The sequence below is a fragment of the Phalaenopsis equestris genome, unplaced genomic scaffold (genome assembly GCF_001263595.1).
Source record: "Phalaenopsis equestris unplaced genomic scaffold, ASM126359v1 Scaffold000084, whole genome shotgun sequence".
Lineage (NCBI taxonomy): Eukaryota > Viridiplantae > Streptophyta > Magnoliopsida > Asparagales > Orchidaceae > Phalaenopsis > Phalaenopsis equestris.
The window spans coordinates 1,218,865-1,240,731 of NW_018164526.1; the positions used below are offsets into that span (position 1 = coordinate 1,218,865).

The following is a 21,867-nucleotide window of genomic DNA, read 5'->3' on the forward strand; positions in this document are numbered from 1 at the left end:
TTATAAATTTGTCTCCTTGACCTTCTATTTAAATGCAATTTGAAATTACTTTACATAAAATTGTGTGTGCTAGCTAGGTAGATTATGTGTTATTAGTCTTCAAAGATATGAACTTACTAGCAAGTACGGGGATGGCAATCTAACTAATCATGGGATTGGCAGGGCCTTAGCTCCAAAATTTAGCCTAATGGATTCATTATGTTGACTCCTAACCCGTAAGATTGAGTTGAACTCGACTTGAGCAATTTTGAATGTACAATTTACAATCACCTTAGTTTATGCAATCAAAAATCAAATCAATCAAGTGAAGCATGGGGTCCATATTTTTTGTGTGAAGATTTCTGAAGGAAAATCATGGGCATAATTTAATTAAATAGTTTTTTTATTATAATTTTGAATAAATGTTATGGACATCCAATTACTTGTAAGGACTTCAATACAAGATACCTTTTGGATAGTAAGAAGATGCATTGCTGTGGGAACCATGATTGGCCCTAAATCACAATGGTTGCAAAGTATAGTAGAAGATATGACCAAGAACATCCAACATGAATATGACCTAAAAAGATCGAGTCATTTGTTGAGGTCTTAAATGTCGTTAGATCTGGATATAGTAGTGATGCCACTGATGTTGTTAGATGAAATGCTTCAACCTCATTATGTGATGATAGATAGTTTGAATAGAGACATTCATTATTTGATCTTTAGATGAATGTGACTGATGTGATCAATGTCATATGGTTTAGGATGATAATAAATTAAAGTATGAAGTTAATTGATCTTCAAATATAAATGGAGGGCTAAATGATCTTCAAATTTAACAAGCTTATAATTAATTGGAGTGCCTCCACAAGATGAATCCAATGGATTTTGAGAGCACATAAATTTGACAGTATTAAGGCACTTAAATACTCAAAGAAATATCATACAATCAAGAAGATCACTTTAGGTCATTTGATGGAATGATATGAATTTAGGTAGTATTTACAAAGAAAGTTATTTCTAAAATCCATAAATCATGTCATAATATCTTCATAAGGGCAAGCAAAGCTTGAACTTAGACCTCAGGGGGATCTGAGATTTAGAGGATTTCTAAACTCATTAACAATCATTAAACAAGCCCCACCCATCTACTGTCGTCTTTTCCTGTCATTGCTATCAGATCACTGCCATCATCAAACCGCCACCATCACTGGGCCACTACTATTGTCGAATGGTCATCGCCATTATCATTGTGAAACCACCAACATCAGTAGACCGTTGTCATCCACCATCATCATTAAACTATCATCCCCACCATTGCCATCAAGCAAAAGAAAAAAAAAAAAAAGTTTATAGATAAAACTATCTTTTTCCACGACCTTCAAATAATTTTAAAGCAAATCTTGTTCTCTTACACCTGACCTTTAAATCATTTCAAAGTTACAAAAAAGAGCATCAATTTGCTAAATATTTTCAAAATTTCTGAAGTTAAATTGAAAAATTCTCAATTTAACACATCAAATTGGCATCATACAAATTCAACATAAGAACTCATGATACAACATATTGCCTATAAATACAGCATAAAAATCATTTGCGTCCCATGTGGATACAACACAAATTTAATTATTACAAAACATTATTTTTTATAAATATAATATGAATCATTTATTTTTTCATGCAGTCCAACCACTATCAAGAATGCAGTTAATGATAAGTATGAATGAGACTCCTTACTACATTTAAATTGTTAAAGTAGAATATATATATATATATATATATATATCTTTTATTATTATTATTATTATATATATATATATATATAAAAGTGAATAAAAAAGTTAGAATACCAAATATATTAATGGAAGCAACATAACTAAAGTGATTAACACGATTTTAGAGCTCCTAGAAGATATTGGGAAGCGGGTTTGACGAGGAGGAGCTAAAGGAATAGTAGGGGAAGAAAATTACGGACGATTGGTTTGGAAACAGTAAGGAAAACCACGAAACAGTATGGCGTGGATATTGAGGAGGGGTGTTGGCTGAAATTGTAGTGTGGATAACTGAGGGACAACTAGGGTTGTCAAAAAAGCTCGTTGTTCGCGAACAGCTCGTGTTCAGCTCGTTAAGTAGCTCGTGTTCGGCTTGTTCGTTAAGTAAACGAGTCAAACACGAACAAGTTTTTAAAGCTCTAATTATAAATGAGCCGAACACGTACAACTCTTTGTTCGCTCGTGTTTTCTTTTGTATACATGTGGTTCAGGTTTCAATCCCATACTTTACATCTATTTTTTTTAATTTTTAATTTTTCTGAGCCAATTTCGAGCCGAACACGAGCCAAACACGAACACAAATATTTCAATCGAGCAAAACACGAACACATTGTTCACGAGCCAATTTCGAACACGAGCTATTTCGAATGAGCCAAACATGAGCCAAGCCTAAACTCGCTCAAGCTCGGCTCATTTACAACCCTAGGGATAGCAAACCAGAACTGATAAAAGTAGTTTTCCTGCTGCGAACTACTAGTTGGACGATGAAGGAGCTCTCCAAGCGTCCGAGAGAAATCACCGCTTCAATCAAATTAGGTTACAGACACACGACATGAAAGGAATCTATGGATGCTTGGATCTTGCAGTGGTTCTCTCGCAACCTTCGCAGCTCCTCCATGCTATTTTGTGATCGGAAATGATACTGAATTAGATACTTAGAGCATGCATTGGTGATGGTATTCATGATTGGGAGGAGAGGGGAAAGGAAAGTGGTGGTAACGGATCGGATGTCGGAGGGAAAGACCTTATACATCTAACGTCCAGAGCTCCAACTAGATCGTAAGCAGGGATACTGCAAGATATTTAGAGAGGTGAAGGTTCCTTTTAGACACCATCCACTGTTTCGACGGCCTCACCTCTGCAATTTAGGCGGAGGAGGGCAAATAGAGGCCGATGAATGTAAGGCATTTTGGACATTTTCACTACCAAACGCGGAAAATAAGTTGCAAAGCTCACATAAGTTCACCTTCCGAAATATGACATAATGGTAGCTGCTTTCCGAAGATACTCATCCAAACAGTTCTTCTACATTTCTTCCAACAAGATGTGTCAACCTAAGCTTGATTAAATAATCAATTTTGTGCTTAAGCTCAAGGTTAACTCTAGGAGAGCTAGTGAATAAACAATTTATGAAATAAAAAAATTACCTTCTTGTTTAGGGTCTGTTTGGGGTAGCTTATTTGGTACGGTGACGTTTTGAAAAAGCACCTGGCATTTTTGAGCTTATTTGGTGCGGTGGCGTTTTGAAAAAGCACCTAGCGTTTTTGGGTAAACTGCGTTTTGGCAACTTATGTGTTTTCAAAACACAGAAAACAGTGTTTTCACACCGCACATATCTAGGTGCGGTGGGAGCTTATTGACAACGGTCTAACTTTTCCAAAAAAAATAAAAAATTGTAATAACTATCGCACCTAACTTATCAGTAGATTATTTTTAATCAGCTTATCCGCATCTTATTCAATAAACTACAGCTGCCCCAAACAGACCTTTAACCTTAGTATGAACGAGAGAAGAAACATTAATTTAAACTAATGTTATAATGAAATGATAAATAGAATTAACATTCATGACAATACTAGTACTTTATTTGAATATTTTAGATGTGATATGAAATATTTGAACGTTATAAATATACAAAATATAAAGTTTTGGTACTGGACATGTAAATACATAGGAATTGGGTTGTATGTATGTAAATGCTCGCCTAAAGTTTGAGCAATCTAAGTTTAAACATGAATTTTATTTATGACTAACATTGTTTAATTTGTCCTAATCCCTAAACTTGTGTAAACATAGATCCATATACTGACAACCAAACATAAAAATTTAATTACCACTTTTTAATTAACAGCCAACCAATCAACCTGAAAAGAAAAATTGCACCATATATAATGAACACAATCAACTCAAAATACATCCTTCTCAAGGGAAATTTACATTCATACCACACAATGCTTATATAATTACAGATTTAACACAAGAAATTTCATTTTTTACATTTATAACACTCATGAGATAAAAACCTATGCATGAAAGGTTTATTGAACTCTTCAAATGTGGATGATAGTGATATTTTTTTTATGTGAAATGAAAGATTTGAATGCTATGCATGTAAATATTAAATTTTGGGAGTTAGATATGAAAATATATGAAAATTGTGAGGTAAGTATGTAAATGCCCCTTGCCTCAATCAAATAACACCACAAAAGTCAGAAAAAAAACAATGGCAACCACATTTATTTCAAGTGAAACTATGAGAGGATATATAATATATAAAATCAAAGTTCATAAAGAGTTTAAAACTCCATCAAACAAACATACCTCATCAGTTCCAAGTTAAACTTTCCAGTCCAACATAAACCTAAAATTGCAGAAACAACCTTATATTCTCAAAGATTCAGTAGAGATTAGATCTAATCAACGCTACACATCCGCATTGTGCCAACCTTTTGTGCAAGGTGGAATGTTCATAAACTCATCAAACTCCTTCACATGGATGTCACAGCATTTCCACTGGAAATAAGAGCACATTAAAAAAAGATGAGAAATTTACGCTGCTACCACAAAATACTTGTGTATTTACATATCTTTCAGTCAAAGTTTGATATTTATAGTTATACCAACGTGGTGTCATAAACTTGTGCCTGAAAAAACATATTTGATAGTAATATTTTGAAATGATGTTAAATATTTGAGTGGTGTCCATGTAAAATATGAATGTTTAAGTGTTAGATACATAAATATATAAGAACTGTGTGAAAAGTATGTAAGATTTGAGTGAAAGACTGTTTAAGGAAAATAGAAGAAGGTTTACCCCTCTCATCCGGTCATGGAAGACCGGCGGACCGGGATGATACTCGCATGCGGTCTCATGATTGTCCTTCTCCTTGAATGTCTTACCACATCCTTTGTGTCTGCAAGTTTGCGGCTCATTTATATCAATGATTTTCTTGACCAGGAATGCTGGCCAAGGGTTCATCCTTCGATTGGGTTGGTATGGCCGGCTTCGATATCCCTGATTTTGAGCCTGAAATGCCACCAGTCATTGTCAATAGAATGAGTGGGAGGGCTCAGGGTGTGTACAGAGCAGCTTTTTTGCATATTTGTATTATTGCAAATTTGCAATCTTTTATAAATTCTTAGGCATTTACATACATACAGCCCAATTTATATGTATTTACATATCTAACACCTAAACTTTGTTTTTTATATTTATACCACCCAAATCTTTCATATCAAATAAAAATATCATTATTTTAACTTTTAAATTGCCACAACCAGACCCTTATTAGAATGTTGTAAGAGCTGGTGTCCAAACTTTTCATAAGAAAAAAGAATTGATAATGCCCGCAATAAGTTTCAAAAAAAATATTTTTCCGAGATAATTATATAATTTTTTTGAGAAATAATTGAAACGACTCAGAATAGTACATTAAATCAAAAGATCTGAACTGCTTTGGCATTAATTAATTGCGGAAAGAAGCATATTTACCATGATCTGAGCAGAAGAAACCTTGGCGGCATCTTGAACAGCCAGCAGCATCCTCTGTACTTTTGCTTTGAATAGGTGTAGGGGTTGGTTTCCGAGTATTTGTAGAGACAGCCTTGGTGACTGGTTTCTCTGTAGTATGTTTGCCTGACTTACATCTTTACAGAAAAAAAAAAGGGAGAAAGATTTACATATATTATACTCAATTATTGTGTACTTGCATGTCTAACACCTAAACATTACTTTTTATATTTATACCACCAAATCTTTTATATCACATAAAAAATATCATTAGTTTAACTTCTAAAAGGTGAAATACACATTTTTCAATGCATAGTTAAGGTAGCAAATATGCAACAATTGAAGTTTGGGTGTTAGATATATAAATACATAAGAATTGACTAGTATGTGCGTAAGGCTTCATTTGGGGTAACTTATCCGCTGCAGGGATGTTTTGAAAACGCCGTCTCACCATTTGAAAATTGTGTTTGAGCAGCTTATCCAAAAACGCAGTTCGTTTTTTACACTAAATGCGGAATACAGGTCGAACCCCGCGGTCCGCGTTTTCAGATAAACGGCTTATTTGAATAAGCACAAGCTGCCCCAAATGCACCCTAAATCTGCCAAAAGAATGATAAGAAAATCCTAACAGTATGTATCCAACAAAGTTGCTCAAAATGACTTTCACCATGTATGATGGTTTGAGACAAAGATGCTTCCTTACCACTATCAAAATATGTAATCAATCAATGGGCAAACATATTAATCATTTATTACCCCATTTTATGTCAATCTATGCAGCATTCTCTAACCTTAATTTTAAACCATTTATCTATTTAGCCAGAGCACATGCAAACCAATCTATTTTATGTTAGCCTTTTCAGCATTCTCAAATTTTAATGAGCATTTATCTCATTGTTCAAAGCAACTGTAGACATTTAGGGGCTGGGATCACTTTTATTTTTCATTTTCTATTTTTTCTGTTTTTATTTTGTATTGTTTTTGTTTTGATTCAAAAATAAATATGTTTGATAAATTGATTAAGATGCGGTTGTTTTTAAAACACTTAGAACGCCTAAAAGTTTTTTTGAGTGCTTTCAAAAACATGCTAATTTATATTTAAAAATATAAAATATAAAAAAAACACACTAAGAAAATGACTTTTGCAAACGAGCAACACTCGACGAAAAACATATATGAATAATGTGTGCATTTAGTGGTCTATCTAGAAGAATAATGCGACCAATAATCAAATTAGTATTCTGAGCTTATGCAGAAGATTTTTTTTTTCCAAGCTATATTCTTTCGGGTTTGAGCTTATGCAGAAGATTAATTTACCCCGGAATTGCTAAAAATAAACTGAAATCATGGCTTCTTTGCTTGCAGCAGCTCCATTCTTTCATACCATCATGAAATATTGGCTGAAATAGAAATATTAACAGTTAGACCCCTGCTGGTTAGACTTGGCTTAAATACATATATTACTGGCATCGTTCATATAAATAGAAAGGCTTTGACTTGCCGCCTAACAGAAATTGATGACAATGAGGTCGAAAGCATCAGCACCAATTTGCAAAGAGAAAAGAAATTAGTCAAGGAACGGGATAAGAAAATAATAAAAAAAGGTACATTTATCAAACTTGAAATGTCATAGTAGCATGCACATGAGAAACGTTCGCTGCTTTAATGCAATACCATTTACGTAAAGTAACACATTTATGGACGTAATTTCTTGACAATTTCGCAAGAATAACCTCACAATATCATGGAATAATATGCCCTAAGTGGACGGAAACAACATGGATTGTGCTGTAAAAAATTATGTGCAATCTAGTGGCATTTTTAGAAACACAATCTGATATCATCCTAGGGCTCCTAGAAGGTGTTTGGGAGGCAGGTTTGGCGAGGAGTTGGTGGACTAATACAACAACAAAAAGCCTTTATCCCACAAAGTGAGGTCAGCTACATGAATCCCTTTCTGCATTGCGTCCTACTGAGTGGTGGACTAATAAAGGAATAAAGGAATGAAAAGCCTTTATCCCACAAAGTGAGGGATAGATAGCATTTGGCAGCTTTCCCGGCTGAAAATACCAAGACGAATGACGAAACGATGTGGTACAATTGGCGAGGAGGATCCAACACCTGTTCCTAAGCAAGATACAAACGCACTACTTACAAAAAAAAAAAGAGGATACAACACTTCGAAGAGCATAAATCTGAGAAAAGTCTCTCAAAACTCAAAAATTAAAGCTGAAAATCTAAAAAACCATAATACAATACATTAAAATTTCACTAATAAAAAATAACCTAATTAGAAATAGATAAATAGAAAAAAATAGCAAAGGAAAAGAAATAATGTTGGAATATGTAACGAGTCATGATTTTAGGCACAATAGCCTTCCCATGATCACGTGACTCCATAATTCCACGTTCAAGAACTCTATGGGATCGCGGGATCCAATTGATTTTGCTACAAGTTAGCCGGATGGTGGAACTTCTACGATCACGGAACTTTTTGCAAACCACAGAATTGTGCAACAGGAAAACTTCTTCACATGTGCTTCATCTTCTTCACATAAAGCTTCTGGAATCGATTCACCACCATCATAACAAAGTCATTGTCTTGTTGTGTCTGAGGCAACACTACAAAATATATATTCACGTTAATCTTGAACAACTCTAAAACACATGCTTCATTCTAAAGTTTGTCTTGATAGAATAAATAACCATCATTTTTGGAATAACCCAAGTTGGAACTGATAGAATAAATAACCATCATTTTTGGAATAACTCAAGCTGGAACTACACATAGACAGGTATTCTCATGAAGGAAATCTCAAACCATTAAATTCGTAATATGCATCTCCTCCTCCTCGTACTCGGCTAAGCACATTGGAAAACAAGTCTGTCTGGAGGAACTGACCCTAGAATGAGGTATATGGCATGTTGGACAAACCTTAGTAGCAGCCACCGAGAAGGTAAATTGTCAGCCAGGACATCTGACAACCCCCTCAATAGAGGATGCTCTTTTTCTGTTATTGACTCATCAAACTCACTATCTTAGGTTGTTAGTCCTACTAGAACCTCTCTTATGAGCTCAACTTGGATCACGAGCATCTCTCCCTAATTGGCTGGAAGCTGATACTCCTCTCTGACGTCTCCATTCTCTCATGTTTCACTCTCCATTTCTTCAAATGCTCCCTGTTCAATGAAAGATATCATCCTCCTATTTAGGCAATTAGACGCAATGTTCCCAAACCGTGACACATAAAACACTTCCCAACTCGGGCAAAATTAAGAGTGTTGGTGGATCCACATTTTCTCCACTACGAACTGATTACTCCTTGGACGGAGTCGACTTGGGTGTTCCAATAGGTTTACTCTTGTTGTTTGATCCAATGCCCGAACTCTATTTAAAAAATGTGGACATGATACTATTATGTTGTCTCTCCACCTTCATAGCTAAGATATGTACATCTTATAATATCCAATAAAGTTGCAAATGCACCATGTTGTCAATGGACAATCTCAATCCCCCCAGATATCAAGGTATGGCATTATTATCGGGCTCCACTGACTCACACCTCGACATAAGCTCCTCAAACTAAATCATGCACTCTTCTATTAAGAAATCATACTTTGTAAATAAAGACTCAAAAATTTCTTGTTTGTAATACATTGGTAGGTACTTACACTGCATCTCTCTTTTCATTTTAGACCAGACAATGATTTTGCTTTTTCCCTCGTGCTGGTGCATGTGTTTCAAAATTTTCCACTATAAAGAAACATTTTTCTTGAACATAATGGTTCACAATTTAAAATTTTTTTCCCAAGAAACGCTCTTGTACTTAAAATATGTTTCACTATTTGGAGTCACTCGATGAACTCAACCGGATATATGCAATCATCAAAATCTGATAAAGCTATTTTTACTCCAAAATTTTGGCTTATCTAATGTTCTGTGCAAAATCGGCATTGTATTAGTTCTTCTTCAATGAAAACTTCTTATTGGAAAGGATTCACTTCCTTCTCTTGATTTGTTCAACCGGTGTTATTACTATGGGTGATCTCACAGGGTTGTTAACTCTCAAATGCAACAAGCCAATGTTTTAGTTGGAAGATCTACCGCTGCATATCCTCCATAGTAATTTCTTGGACATCTCGCTGAAAGTTGCTCTTTGGCAACATGCATTCTATTGTCCTGATTGTTGTTTCGACGGAGGTAGGATTGCAAATCAAAGGTTGGACGAGAGTTTAAGTTTGGTAGTGGGTGTCTGAATGAATTTTTTGTTAGGATGAAATAGTTAAATTTTGAAATTTAGTGTTAGGACTACAAGTTGTGTTAGGAATGATTAGGGTATGGTAAGAATTTTTTTTTAGAAGGCATATTAGGTTAGATTTTTTTTCTTTTAAAATTTGATTTATGACAAGAAAAAATCACTAAAAAATCAAGGCTTGTCGGCCTTTGATAACAGATGACGCCATTCTAAGACTCCTAAAAGGTGTTTGGGAAGCGAGTTCGGCGAGGAGGTGGTGACTTGTAAGAGAATGAATATGGGCGGTAAACAATGTTTGGAGAGGGATAGACAACATTCATCTACTTTCCCGAGTGAAAACAATGAGGCAAACAACAGAAAGTGGTAGGGACGGCATGGTGGATCCACCAACTGTTCTTAAGCAAGAAAAAAACACACTTATAAAATGAAGATATAGCACTACCAAGAGCATAAATCATAGAAAAGTCTCTCAAAACTCAAAATCAAATGTGAAAATCTAAACTGCCGTATATAATATATATAAAAGTTTCCTAATGAAAATAACCTAATTAAAAATAAAAATAGTAAAAAAATCAGAAAGAAAAGGAAATAGTGCTGGAATATGTAACGAGTCATGACTTTGGGCGTAATCGCCTTCCCAAGATCACGGGACTCCATAATTCCTATTCAGGAACTCTGTTGGATCGAAAGATGTTGATTTTGCTGTAGGTCGGGAGGGAGGGGGTAACTTCTGCAATCTCGGGACTTTAGCATAACGCAATTCCGCATTGTGAAAAAATTCCCACGCCCGCTTCATAATGTTTGTGTTTGATTTTTATTTAAGTTTAGATGAAATGGTTTTAATATGTATTAATATTTCTATAGATTCATATGCATATGTCCTATATGTGTTACAAAAATCCCCTATATTTATGCAAAAGCATCAACCATAAACCACTAAAAATGAATATAATAAACACAAAAAAGTAACAAAAGACTAAGGTTTTGTCTGTGACAGCTATAGCTTATTGATAAGCTGTTGATAAGGAGTTAATTCAGAAAAACTGATGATCGGCAGCTGATCTGAATAAACTGGTTAGTTGTTTGGTTTATGTTATAGAAAAACAGCTGATTTACGGCTATTTCTAAATAAATGATCATTCTGTCAATGCGCAATAATGTTATTTGAAACAGAACTTGCATAGCAATATATTTGATACTTGAGAAGCAAATATCACTTCATAATAATAGAAAAAATAAGATATACACCCTACATAACAATGAGTATCAAATGTCTATTAAAATTATAATTAAAAATATGATAATATTAATTTTAAAATTTAGACGGCGTATGACACGAGCTACGTCATCCTCAAGGAATATCATCCAACCCCGATCACATCGGCACTCGAATCTGTTGGACTTGTCTGCCCACCGGAAGAAGTCACACTTCTCCGGATCGTCTGCCCACCGCGGGCACCTGTAGAACTTTTTCCCGTAACTATGTGTCCGACGTGAGGTCGGTAGGGAAGTCTGTAGTCCACAGTGACAGTGCACTCGTCGGGAGGTCCTTGAAATCCTGGAGCTCATCTTTCTTGAATGATTAAAAAAAATAATCCATTAGTTATAACTAGAACTGTCAAAAAAGCTCGTTGTTCGCGAATAGCTCGTGTTCGACTCGTTCGTTAAGTAAACAAACCGAAAAAGAATAAGTTTTTAAAGCCCGAATTATAAACGAGCCGAACACGAACAACTCTTTGCTTGCACGTGTTCGGCTCATTTTAGTTAAAAAAAAATTACAAAATTATTTAGAATAATATATATATTTATATCTAAGTTTAAATCGTAACAACTCGTGTGGTAATGTGGTTAGTGTCTTCTTTTGCATACATTTGATTCATATTCGAATCTAACACTTTACATCTATTTTTTTTTAATTTAGTTTTAACGAGCCAATTTCGAGTCGACCACGAACACGAATATTTAAATCGAGTCGTACACGAACACTGTTCACGAGCAGATTTTGAACACAAGCAGTTTCGAACGAGCCGAACACGAGCGTCAAGCCTGAGCTCGCTCAAGCTCGGCTCATTTAGAACCCTAGTTATAACAGAGTTGAAAATTCTAATATAAGTAATTAATTATAGTTTTTTGCAGGCGTGAGATCTCAGAGAGTTCAGTACTATTGACCTTATTTTTGGGTGAGGTCTTTACTTCTCTCTTTAGAGCCTAGGGTCTAACCTTAGGTTTTCTTTGTTTGACCCTCTTAGAGGACTAGTACCGGACCCACACCCTTTAGAAAATTTGAGTCCCCTCGTCACTCCTTCGAGTCTCGTATTGGCGGTTCCGAATCCTCAACATTTCGTTGAGTTGATGAGAACCGACACAAGAGACTCGAGTTTAGTTCCTACATTAATAGGAGCAGCCTCTAGGAGACCTTTTGTGACTAGCACTTGCACCACGCACGATTTTGACTTAAATTGTCTCGCTCATCGGCGAACTCATCTGAACGACCCCGGATGACGAAACAGATCACACGAATGCACCCAGGACGTTGATTTTAGCTAGGAAGAACACTCAAATTGTTATGGTTTCGGGCGCGAGCGATTAACACGAATTTCAATGCACAATTTTTGTATTTAAGCGATGCGCGGGCTCGGGCTTAACCCTGGTTTGACTTGGGTTCGATTCAGGTTCAATTCAGGCTCGACTCGGGCTGAACACGGGCTAGGCACCAGCTCACATGAGTTTGAAATTTAAATTTCAAATTCAAACAAATTATTTAAATTTATCTTCAGGTGTTATTTTGTTCCAATTAAACCCGCTGCATGAATGGAAGGTATTGATTTCCCCGCCCAATCTCTTGTAACAGACAAATTGCAAAATTCTGATATAGCATTCGGCTCCCCCGCTGGTGATTGGCCTCTTCCTCCAGCTCGAAACCCTGTTCTTCTTGCTTGAAGCACTCAATCGCAGCTCCAGCGCTCAACTCCTTTCGACAGGAATCTCAGCTCCTTCTTCCCCCCTTCATGCCTCACGCATCGAAGCCCACTTGTTCGATCCCTCTCCCGCTCGCGACCAAAACCCTCTGCACTGCGCGCTCTCGCTCGCCCTCGCTCGAGCCCGCCTCCCTCTTAGTCACGCAGGAGAAGCTTCGCTTGACAGGCCCCCGCTCGCCTCTCCCACTCGCTTCCGCTCAGATCTCACACTCGACCGAAGGTTCCACTTGCTCGTATTCTCTCTACGTCAGGCCCACACGCCCTTTGCGACTCGCCGCTTCCCCTCTCTGCCTTAAGCACCGAAGCCCTAGCCCCTATTTTGCGAACAGATTCGACGCTCCTCCTCTGTGAATAGACTCGCCTTCTTTCTCCCCTTCTCGGATTCGTTCGATCATCCCCTGCTCGACTCCCTCATCGCAGAAAGCTTCTTGCTCGCCTCCTTCCTCCCATGTTCGACCCCAGCTCCTCTTCTGCGAACAGAAACGCCTGTCTGAACTCCCTCTTTCTCAAGCAGAAGAGGTTTTACTGTGTGATCTTATGCTTCGTGGGCAGCGCAATAAGAAGTTGGGAGCGGTCTACAAGTGGAGGTGGTCGTCATCCTACAACAACAAAACAAATCTAAACCAGCTAAACTTTCCTAGTCTAAACAACACAGGATTTCGAGGTAACTCGCTCAGCGCGATGTAAATTCTCTCTCTTTTAGGCTCTCATACTGAGCAGTATAAGTCCTAACTCGTCTTAAGTTCTGAGGTTGTCGTCTAGAACGACGTAAAACATATTATCTTTGCGGGGTATTTGCATAACCAGTTATTATGCAAGTGTAAGTCCCAAACAAATAAAATTGACATGATTGAACACTCAAATAACATACTCTCCAAAACACAGTCAAACAGTAAGATAGTTTGGAAAGTCACTAAGGATTCCCCTCAGGATCTGTGACGTCTCCACCCTTTAATTTCTTTAAACTCCTGAAAAAACTGTTCCTACTTGAGCCACTCTCACTTGTTTTTCCACATCCTACCGTGAAAACTTGAAGACTAGAACTATTGATCATTATCAAGAGTTTTCTCAAGTGACTCCGATCATTTGTGATGTAATTAACTATAAAGGTTTGTCTCTATAGGAAACTTGAAACCCAGATAAAATAAATCTTATTTAAATTTTTGTATTAAATAGGGGAATTTGTCAGTTACACATAAAAAGTTTGCAGACCAAATGGATGTCACAAATTTCTTAATTTGCAGAATTGAGTCTATCGCCAGGGTCTACACTTATCTCTCAAAATGTGTAGTATTCAAGGTACGAGGCATGATTATGCAAATTATTGGACTAATGAGATCCATCGGTTTCATTTTCTAAAAAATTAAAATATTACTTTCATAATCTAAACTATATACTTTATATTTAAATTAAATCTTCAAATAAAAAAATTGATCGACAAGTACACCAACCAAAAAATCGTCACTACAAGAAGACAGTAGACCTCGTAAAAAAAGAGTTTTTTGTTATCTTTAACTTATGTAAAACCAACATTCTGTGTGGCATGTGCATATCAACAAAAAATGTCATCCAGAAGAATCTCATAAATTGATGCACCGAAAAAAAGAGAAAGATTTGGTTGTCTTCATTAGAATTTCATGTGTAACAATAACCAACAACAACTAATAGGTAATCTAAAAGAACCAACAAGGTCAAAAGTTGAATCATTGACCTCACAAGCCCATAAAAAAATAAATAAAACTCAAATAGAAAAAAAAACACAATGTCAAACACGTGAAAATTGCAAAATCAAAAATATTCATAATACAAGTCACATAAAATAAACAAAAGACGTTCAGTCAACATCGAATAATGGTATTCGTTATACGCTCTCTCAATGCAGCCATTTCTATGGCATATTCGCCATCTTGGGTGTAAGATTCATATAATTCCACTTCGAGTTGTGGTATAAATTGTCCTACGTGAAATTCAAATGCTTCTGACTGGACCTGCATGTGATCATCGTCAGTCAGGGTGAAGTCTACATCCGACCTAGAATGATGTTATTGAATTTAGTTGGGGAGCGCCATCGTAGCCACTACAATTTATATTGGTTTTGGATATGGGTAAGTCAGCATATCACGCAGTATGACTCATTTATTCTACTACACTCCAAACGTTCTTTCAATTACGCAGCATAAGGAGTGTCTTTTGTTAAAAATTTTCTTCCTGTCACGAGGACCACCGTTGGATCTCTCGAAATCTGGAATATGATATTTCGTATCTGCAAATGACTTCAAATATCTCATCTGTAAGGGATATATAACATCGACCAAATAATATTTACCTGACCCAAAACCATAATTAGTAATAAACTATTGAAAAAATGAATATGATATATAGCTTAACAAACCTGGAGGTGGGTGAGGGAAGTCGTGTCTTTGGTTTCTTGTCGCATGAGTAAAAATACGACTATCATGCGCACTGTTTTCTCAACCAATCATCACAAAGGTAAAACACATGTTAAAGTCACATACGATCATCACATTTTGTGTGAGTGATCCACACAGTCCAATGTATGCGACCTTTTCGGTGTTGGATAATAGCGCATCTAGGTGGGTTCCATCAATTACTCCAGTACAGTCCTATTAGATCAGTTAAAGTTGTGATTGCCACACAACTTATTTTAACGTCTGAATGTAATGTGTTAAAAAGAATTAACTTAAAGAACGATATATATCGCGGGTCATTTGCAATTTTTGTTGGAGTTGTCTCGAACGTTAGATTCTCTGGCTTGATTATCTTTGCCAACAAACTGACAAGAGCTTTCAAACTTATTGAGAAATACATGTTAATTGCCTCTGATGAATGTTGTAATCACTCCATTGCTCCTCTCATTAATTCGTTCTACAATCAAATGTAGAGAGTTATTACTAACACCTCTCTTGTTGCCATTCTTTAGGAGTCGTGGAGTCCATAATGGCTATGTAGTTCATCGAGCATATCCAAAAAAATAGATTGTCATACAGAACATGTTACTGAACCTTCTGGGGCGCCCTTGTAGTAGGTCAGCGACACATTTATCACCAAAATAATTCGATATCATGCAAGTAGTTTGATCGACAAAGATGTTGTAGTACTCGTACAACAAAACTATAGCCACTGCTATTTTTCTTGTAAAGCTCAGTCAATGTGAATCCATCTCAGAAAAGCGTTATGTTCGGGTAATAAGTGTGAATCAGACAACGTTAACAAGAACATCTAAAAACTATAAACGGATTATAATGAGCATAAATAATTACACAGCAACATATTGATTGTTCGTGTCAGAAAGGAAAACATCCAAATCAAACAACTCATGAAGCAAACAGGAAAAAAAAAACCAAAGCCACTAAACAATAAATTCACAAAATCAATTGTCCATAAAGAAACGTAAATAGTCAACCCGAAATTCAGGGGACATCTTCATGAATATTTGTTTGCAGGTCGAATCCTCCAGCAACTTCAAGAATTTTAGATAGAAGGCTTATTCGACATAACTTCAGGATATGTTTGCAGAACTCGAAGAGAAGTCATACATAGAGGTGTCATGTGAGGTACCAGCTTAAATTGTGCATGCTTCCACCAATTTTATTAGTGTGTTTTTGATGAAAGTTGCTCCTTTTTTTTCCTTTTCTCCACCCTTGGTCTCTTTGACCGACACGTGGACTCCAGCTCCTGTTTAAGCTGGGTCCTTCAACTAACCCACTTACCTACTCGGTCTCCAAGTCCTCTGGTATGCTTGCAAACCCATGCTCACTTGGGGTGAACGAGTGCGTGCCCATCGCAACAACCCCACTGATCATACAGTCCAACTTATCCTCCAGGTCCGGCTCAATGCCACTTAATTTGAATTTCTTGGCGGCTGGCACTGTCTGCAACATACGGGAAAGTTTATTACTTAAAACATATTAGAAGGATAAATAATGGAAAAACAAGCCTTAAGGTGTTTGGTCATTAGCTCTGAATTTTCAATCCACCAGTTCTCTGAAGCATCAATAGTCCATTTGATTGAATCTCAATCCAAACCCATGGATCCCCATTTTAGTTCCTTCCATAACTTCCAATCATTTTCAATCGATCTCACTTGTTCTTAAATTTTAACCAATTGTAGTCTCTTCTTGCATTTCATTGAATTTCTTCATAATATTTTGTCACCCTTCTTTGTTAAAGTAGATGGTAGGTCTATTTCCAAGCTCGATCTCTTTAAGACAGAGGTTGCAAAATATTATTGTGACTTTCTTATCCCACATTGCTTATGAGGGAACTTCTTTGGTCTTTACCATGAAAAACAAAAATATTTTAGATCAACCACAAAAGAGACAGTATCAATAGCCAAAAATACAACACCCACAACCACCATCCCTCACCAAACACACACCCATAGCCACCACCACCCAACACCCCCACCACAAACACACCACCCCACCAACACAACTTCCACAGCCACCAACACAGCTTCCACAGCCACCAACAAACTCATCATCCATAGCCACTAACACAGCTTCCAAAGCCACCAACACACCACAACACGCGGCCTCCACAACCACCAATAAGCTCATCGCTCACAGCAACTAACACAGCCCCCAGAACCACCAACACACACACACATCCATCACAAACCCACAGACCCAAGCCCCGCACAACAAGCCTTCACATGTTGCCAACAAGCACATCACTCACACCCACCAACACAACCTCCACAGCTACCAACAGACACATCACCTATAGCTACCAACAGAGCCTCCACATGCCACCAACAAACACATCACCCATAACTACCAAGAATATCATCACCCACCGCCACCAACACAGACTCCACATGCCACCAACAAGCACAACACCCACGACCACCAACACAGCCTCCACATGCCACTAGCAAGCACAACACCCACAGCCACCAACAAGCACAACACCCACAGCTACCAACACACACACTCACATCCACCACCAACCCAGAAACCCAAGCCTAGCACAACACACACCCAGAGCCACTAATAAGGACATCACCCACAGCCTCCAGCCAAAGCAACCATAGCAACATAGCAACCCTAAACAACCATTCGAACAGGAGAATCACACAAAGCCTCATTCACCCAATTTACTTCAAAATTATCCAAAAAAAGTAAATTATCCCAAACAAATCTAAAAAATCAGAAAACCGCAGAGATAACTGTTGCAACAAAAAAACCTGCAAAATGCATATAGAAAAACATTGCATTCGAGAGTTTCCAACCAGAAAAATTGAGCCAACTCACTAACAAGCAATCGAGAAAACAAATATGCTACAAATAAGCCGATAATTGAGCTCAACGGGATGGCATGTCCATTAAAATGCATTAAAAATAAAATAAAATGCTTGAAGCTAATGGTGTCAGTTTCAGGGCGTGTTGAGGCCCAAACATTTATTTACATATCATAGTTATGCTTAAGAGAAGGAAAACACGACCTTAGAGAGTTCCAGATGACCGGTTTTCGCTGTAGTAGAATGATGAAAAAGATGAAAGATAGAGGATGATACATGCGGGACACGGGACGCCGTAAATGAAGGAGTAGGAAGTCGACTCAGGGATCTCAGAAAAGAGAGGAAGGAGAAAGCCAAGACCTGTCGATAGGAGCAACCGAGGGAGAGCTGAGGGAGAGAGACGAGGGAGATGTGGCCTAGGGCAACGCGAGGGAGGATACAGACAGAGGGGCACAAGTGGAAACAAACTCTCGAAGCGGGATTGAAGACGCGGGTCGTGGGGTCGATCACGCGGCCGAGTTTATTAAACGATGCCAAACCTAGGTTTTGGATAAGCATCCTGAACTGTCAGTCGTCATACTGCTGGATGCGGTTTAATTTAGTGTAATATAGTATTCAGAAATTAAGTATTTTAATTTGAAGAAAATGGGGTCAAACTAATCTCATTGATTCCTACAGTTTGGATAATCGAGATAACCACGAGTAATGTGCCGCCCTGAAAGGTAATACACTACTTAATAATAAGCTCAATTAAATAAATTATAGAAATAAATTACTTTAGTTTGATCACTTTTGTTTGATCAGCAAGTTTGCATGATGACCGAGAGATTCCCCTATTCGATATGGGAGTCAAATAGGGTTTATTTTAAGTCTAGGTTCTTTTTCCTTATAAGGGCAAGCCCCTATAATTAATCACATCTTAAGCGAACGGATCACTTAAAAAAACTCGATAAAAATCATGAATCTTTTGTTTTCATAATTTCAAAAGAAAGAGTTTTCAACGAACATGATTGTGAAATTTCCAATATGGATTGATTCAAATGTGAAATATTTTATTTTAAGAATCAAAGAAAGAAAAATAGAAAAGAAAAGAAAAGTATGGGAGATTAAAGATTCAGAATAGGTTCTTGGTAATCCCCCAAACTATCTTAATGTTTGGCTCGATTTAGGATGATATTAATTTTAGTTAACTATTGTCAGTTTTATTTATTGCTTAGATTTGTGTAATGATGATTTACACAAAAATCCTAGAAAGAAAGGAGGTTTTACGTCGAGTGACAACTTCAAAATCCTAAAACAAGTTATGGCATGTTGCATATCGGGACTATGCTGGAGCTTAAAAAAAAAAAAAATTATTTCATAAAACAGTCTCGAAATCCTAAGGATTGTTATTTAAACTAAAGACGGTCTTGAACAAGCTGCCCACGAAGTCTACTCCAAGTTCCATACTAAAATGTCTTCAGGTACTTCAGGTCTTCCAATCTTATTATTAAAAGTTTTATTTGTTTTGATAATTTTATAGTGAATTAATTAAAGGGTAGTGGAGGTATAGTTCAAGCTTAAGTCAGGGCTAAGTTCACTTAAACTAAGTAATTCCCTAGTGTTATGATTTCTAGGTTCTTCGTAAACTAAACAATTTTTACTCCTTCATTATTTGTCATTAACACATGCAATCTATGTTTGATAAAAACAGTAAAAAACATACATTGAGATACATAAAGCAATAAGTAGAGCGAATAAAGCATAGAGCAAATAAAGAAACAATATTTATTAAATTTTTATTAAATTTTAATTATTTAATTAGTGGTAACATAGTCAAGATGTTTATGGCTGCATCGTCCCGGGTCGTCGGATACCCTAGTTTACTAAGTCCGAGAGGTGACTGCCCACCAGGACCAGCCACCAGGATCGAAAGATTCATGTCAACATCCACAGAAGGCATCGTCCAAGAAATCTTCGTAAACTAGAACAAAAATGGGGTTTAAATTGCGTTATGTGATCTTTGTGATTAGGATTTAATTAATCCTTGAGTTACTTTATCAATTTTAGGGCTGAAATGTTTTAGGTTGTTTACATCTTGTTGTCGGATTTTAAATGATTTTAAGTGCATTATTTTAGTTATTTTTGTTCAGTTGTTATTATTTATGTGAAGTTGACGACTTTGAATCTGACTGAACCTCAAAATCATGCTTTAAATCTTTATTGTGTTCAATTTAGTTTAAATTTAAGGTTTAATGTGTTTTATGTGAATTTTACCCATCCCAATGTGTTTTATTTTATTTCTTAATTGATGTTCAAGTTGAGGGGTTTAGATTTAACTTAGGTTTAAGGTTTTACCTAAAAGGGTCTCCTATGTTCAACCTATGAGTTAGGTTCTAACCTAAGGTTTAGGGTAGGTTTAGCTTAACGCTATGCTATGATTCATGTTTGTTTTACCTAGATATTAGGATTTGATTGGGGTTAACTAGCCTAAGGTTTAGGTTAACTAATCCTATTGATTTATGGTTAACTAACATTAATTGACCTATGATTAACGTTAACTAATCTTATTGGTTTAGGGTTAACTAACATAAGGTTTAGGCTTAGCTAATCCTATTGGTTTAGGGTTAAATAACCTAAGGTTTAAGCTTAACTAATCCTATAGATTAAGGTTAACTAACCTATTGGTTTAGTGTTAACTAACCTAATGTTTAGGCTTGATAATCCTATGGAAGGATTAGGGTAAACTAACCTAAAGTTTAGATTAACTAATCCTATTGGTTTAGAATTAGCTAACCTAAGATTTAGGCTTAGCTAATCCTATTGGTTTAGGGTTAAATAACCTAAGGTTTAAGCTTAACTAATCCTATAGATTAAGGTTAACTAACCTATTGGTTTAGTGTTAACTAACCTAATGTTTAGGCTTGATAATCCTATGGAAGGATTAGGGTAAACTAACCTAAAGTTTAGATTAACTAATCCTATTGGTTTAGAATTAGCTAACCTAAGATTTAGGCTTAGCTAATCCTATTGGTTTAGGGTTAACTAACCTAGGGTTTAGGCTTAACTAATCCTACGGATTATGGTTAACTAACCTAGGGTTTAGGTTAGTTAATCCTATTGGTTTAGGATTAACTAACCTAAGGTTTAGATTAACTAATTCTGTGGATTAGGGTTAACTAACCTAAGGTTTAGGCTTAGCTAATCATATGAATAATGGTTAACTAACCTAGGGTTTAGGTTAACTAATCTTATGGATTAGGGTTAACCAACCTAAGGTTTATGTTAACTAATCTTATTGGTTTAGGGTCAACTAACCTAATGTTTAGGTTAACTAATCATATTGGTTTAGGGTTAACTAACCTAAGGTTTAGGCTTAGCTAATCATATGAATAATGGTTAACTAACCTAGGGTTTAGGTTAACTAATCTTATGGATTAGGGTTAACCAACCTAAGGTTTATGTTAACTAATCTTATTGGTTTAGGGTCAACTAGCCTAATGTTTAGGTTAACTAATCATATTGGTTTAGGGTTAACTAACCTAAGGTTTAGGCTTAGCTAATCTTATTGGTTTAAGGTTAACTAACCTAAGGTTTAGGCTTAGTTAATATTATGGATTAGGGTTAACTAACCTAGGGTGAACTAACATAGGGTTTAGGTTTAGCTAATCCTATGGATTTAGGGTTAAATAACCTAATGTTTATGTTAACTAATCCTATTAATTTAGGGTTAACTAATCTTATTAGTTTGGTGACTAACTAATGTAACCCCGAAGTTGGTTAACCAACTATTGAGTTTAAATTAGGTTGACCCTAAGGGGATGAATTCAGATCAGTCTCACTATAG

The 21,867-nt window shown here is 36.4% G+C and overlaps 1 protein-coding gene across 1 annotated transcript in view; it reads right to left on the reverse strand.

Annotated features, from left to right (window-relative positions):
* Positions 1-4,308: 4,308 nt before the first annotated feature.
* Positions 4,309-21,867, reverse strand: part of LOC110019855 (cysteine and histidine-rich domain-containing protein RAR1) — a 40,617-nt gene continuing 23,058 nt past the window's right edge. The window contains 5 exon segments of the mRNA XM_020717711.1: positions 4,309-4,547; positions 4,849-4,992; positions 4,994-5,061; positions 5,509-5,681; positions 6,862-6,946. Coding sequence (XP_020573370.1) covers positions 4,458-4,547; positions 4,849-4,992; positions 4,994-5,061; positions 5,509-5,681; positions 6,862-6,946 — 560 coding nt within the window. The 3' untranslated portion in view covers positions 4,309-4,457.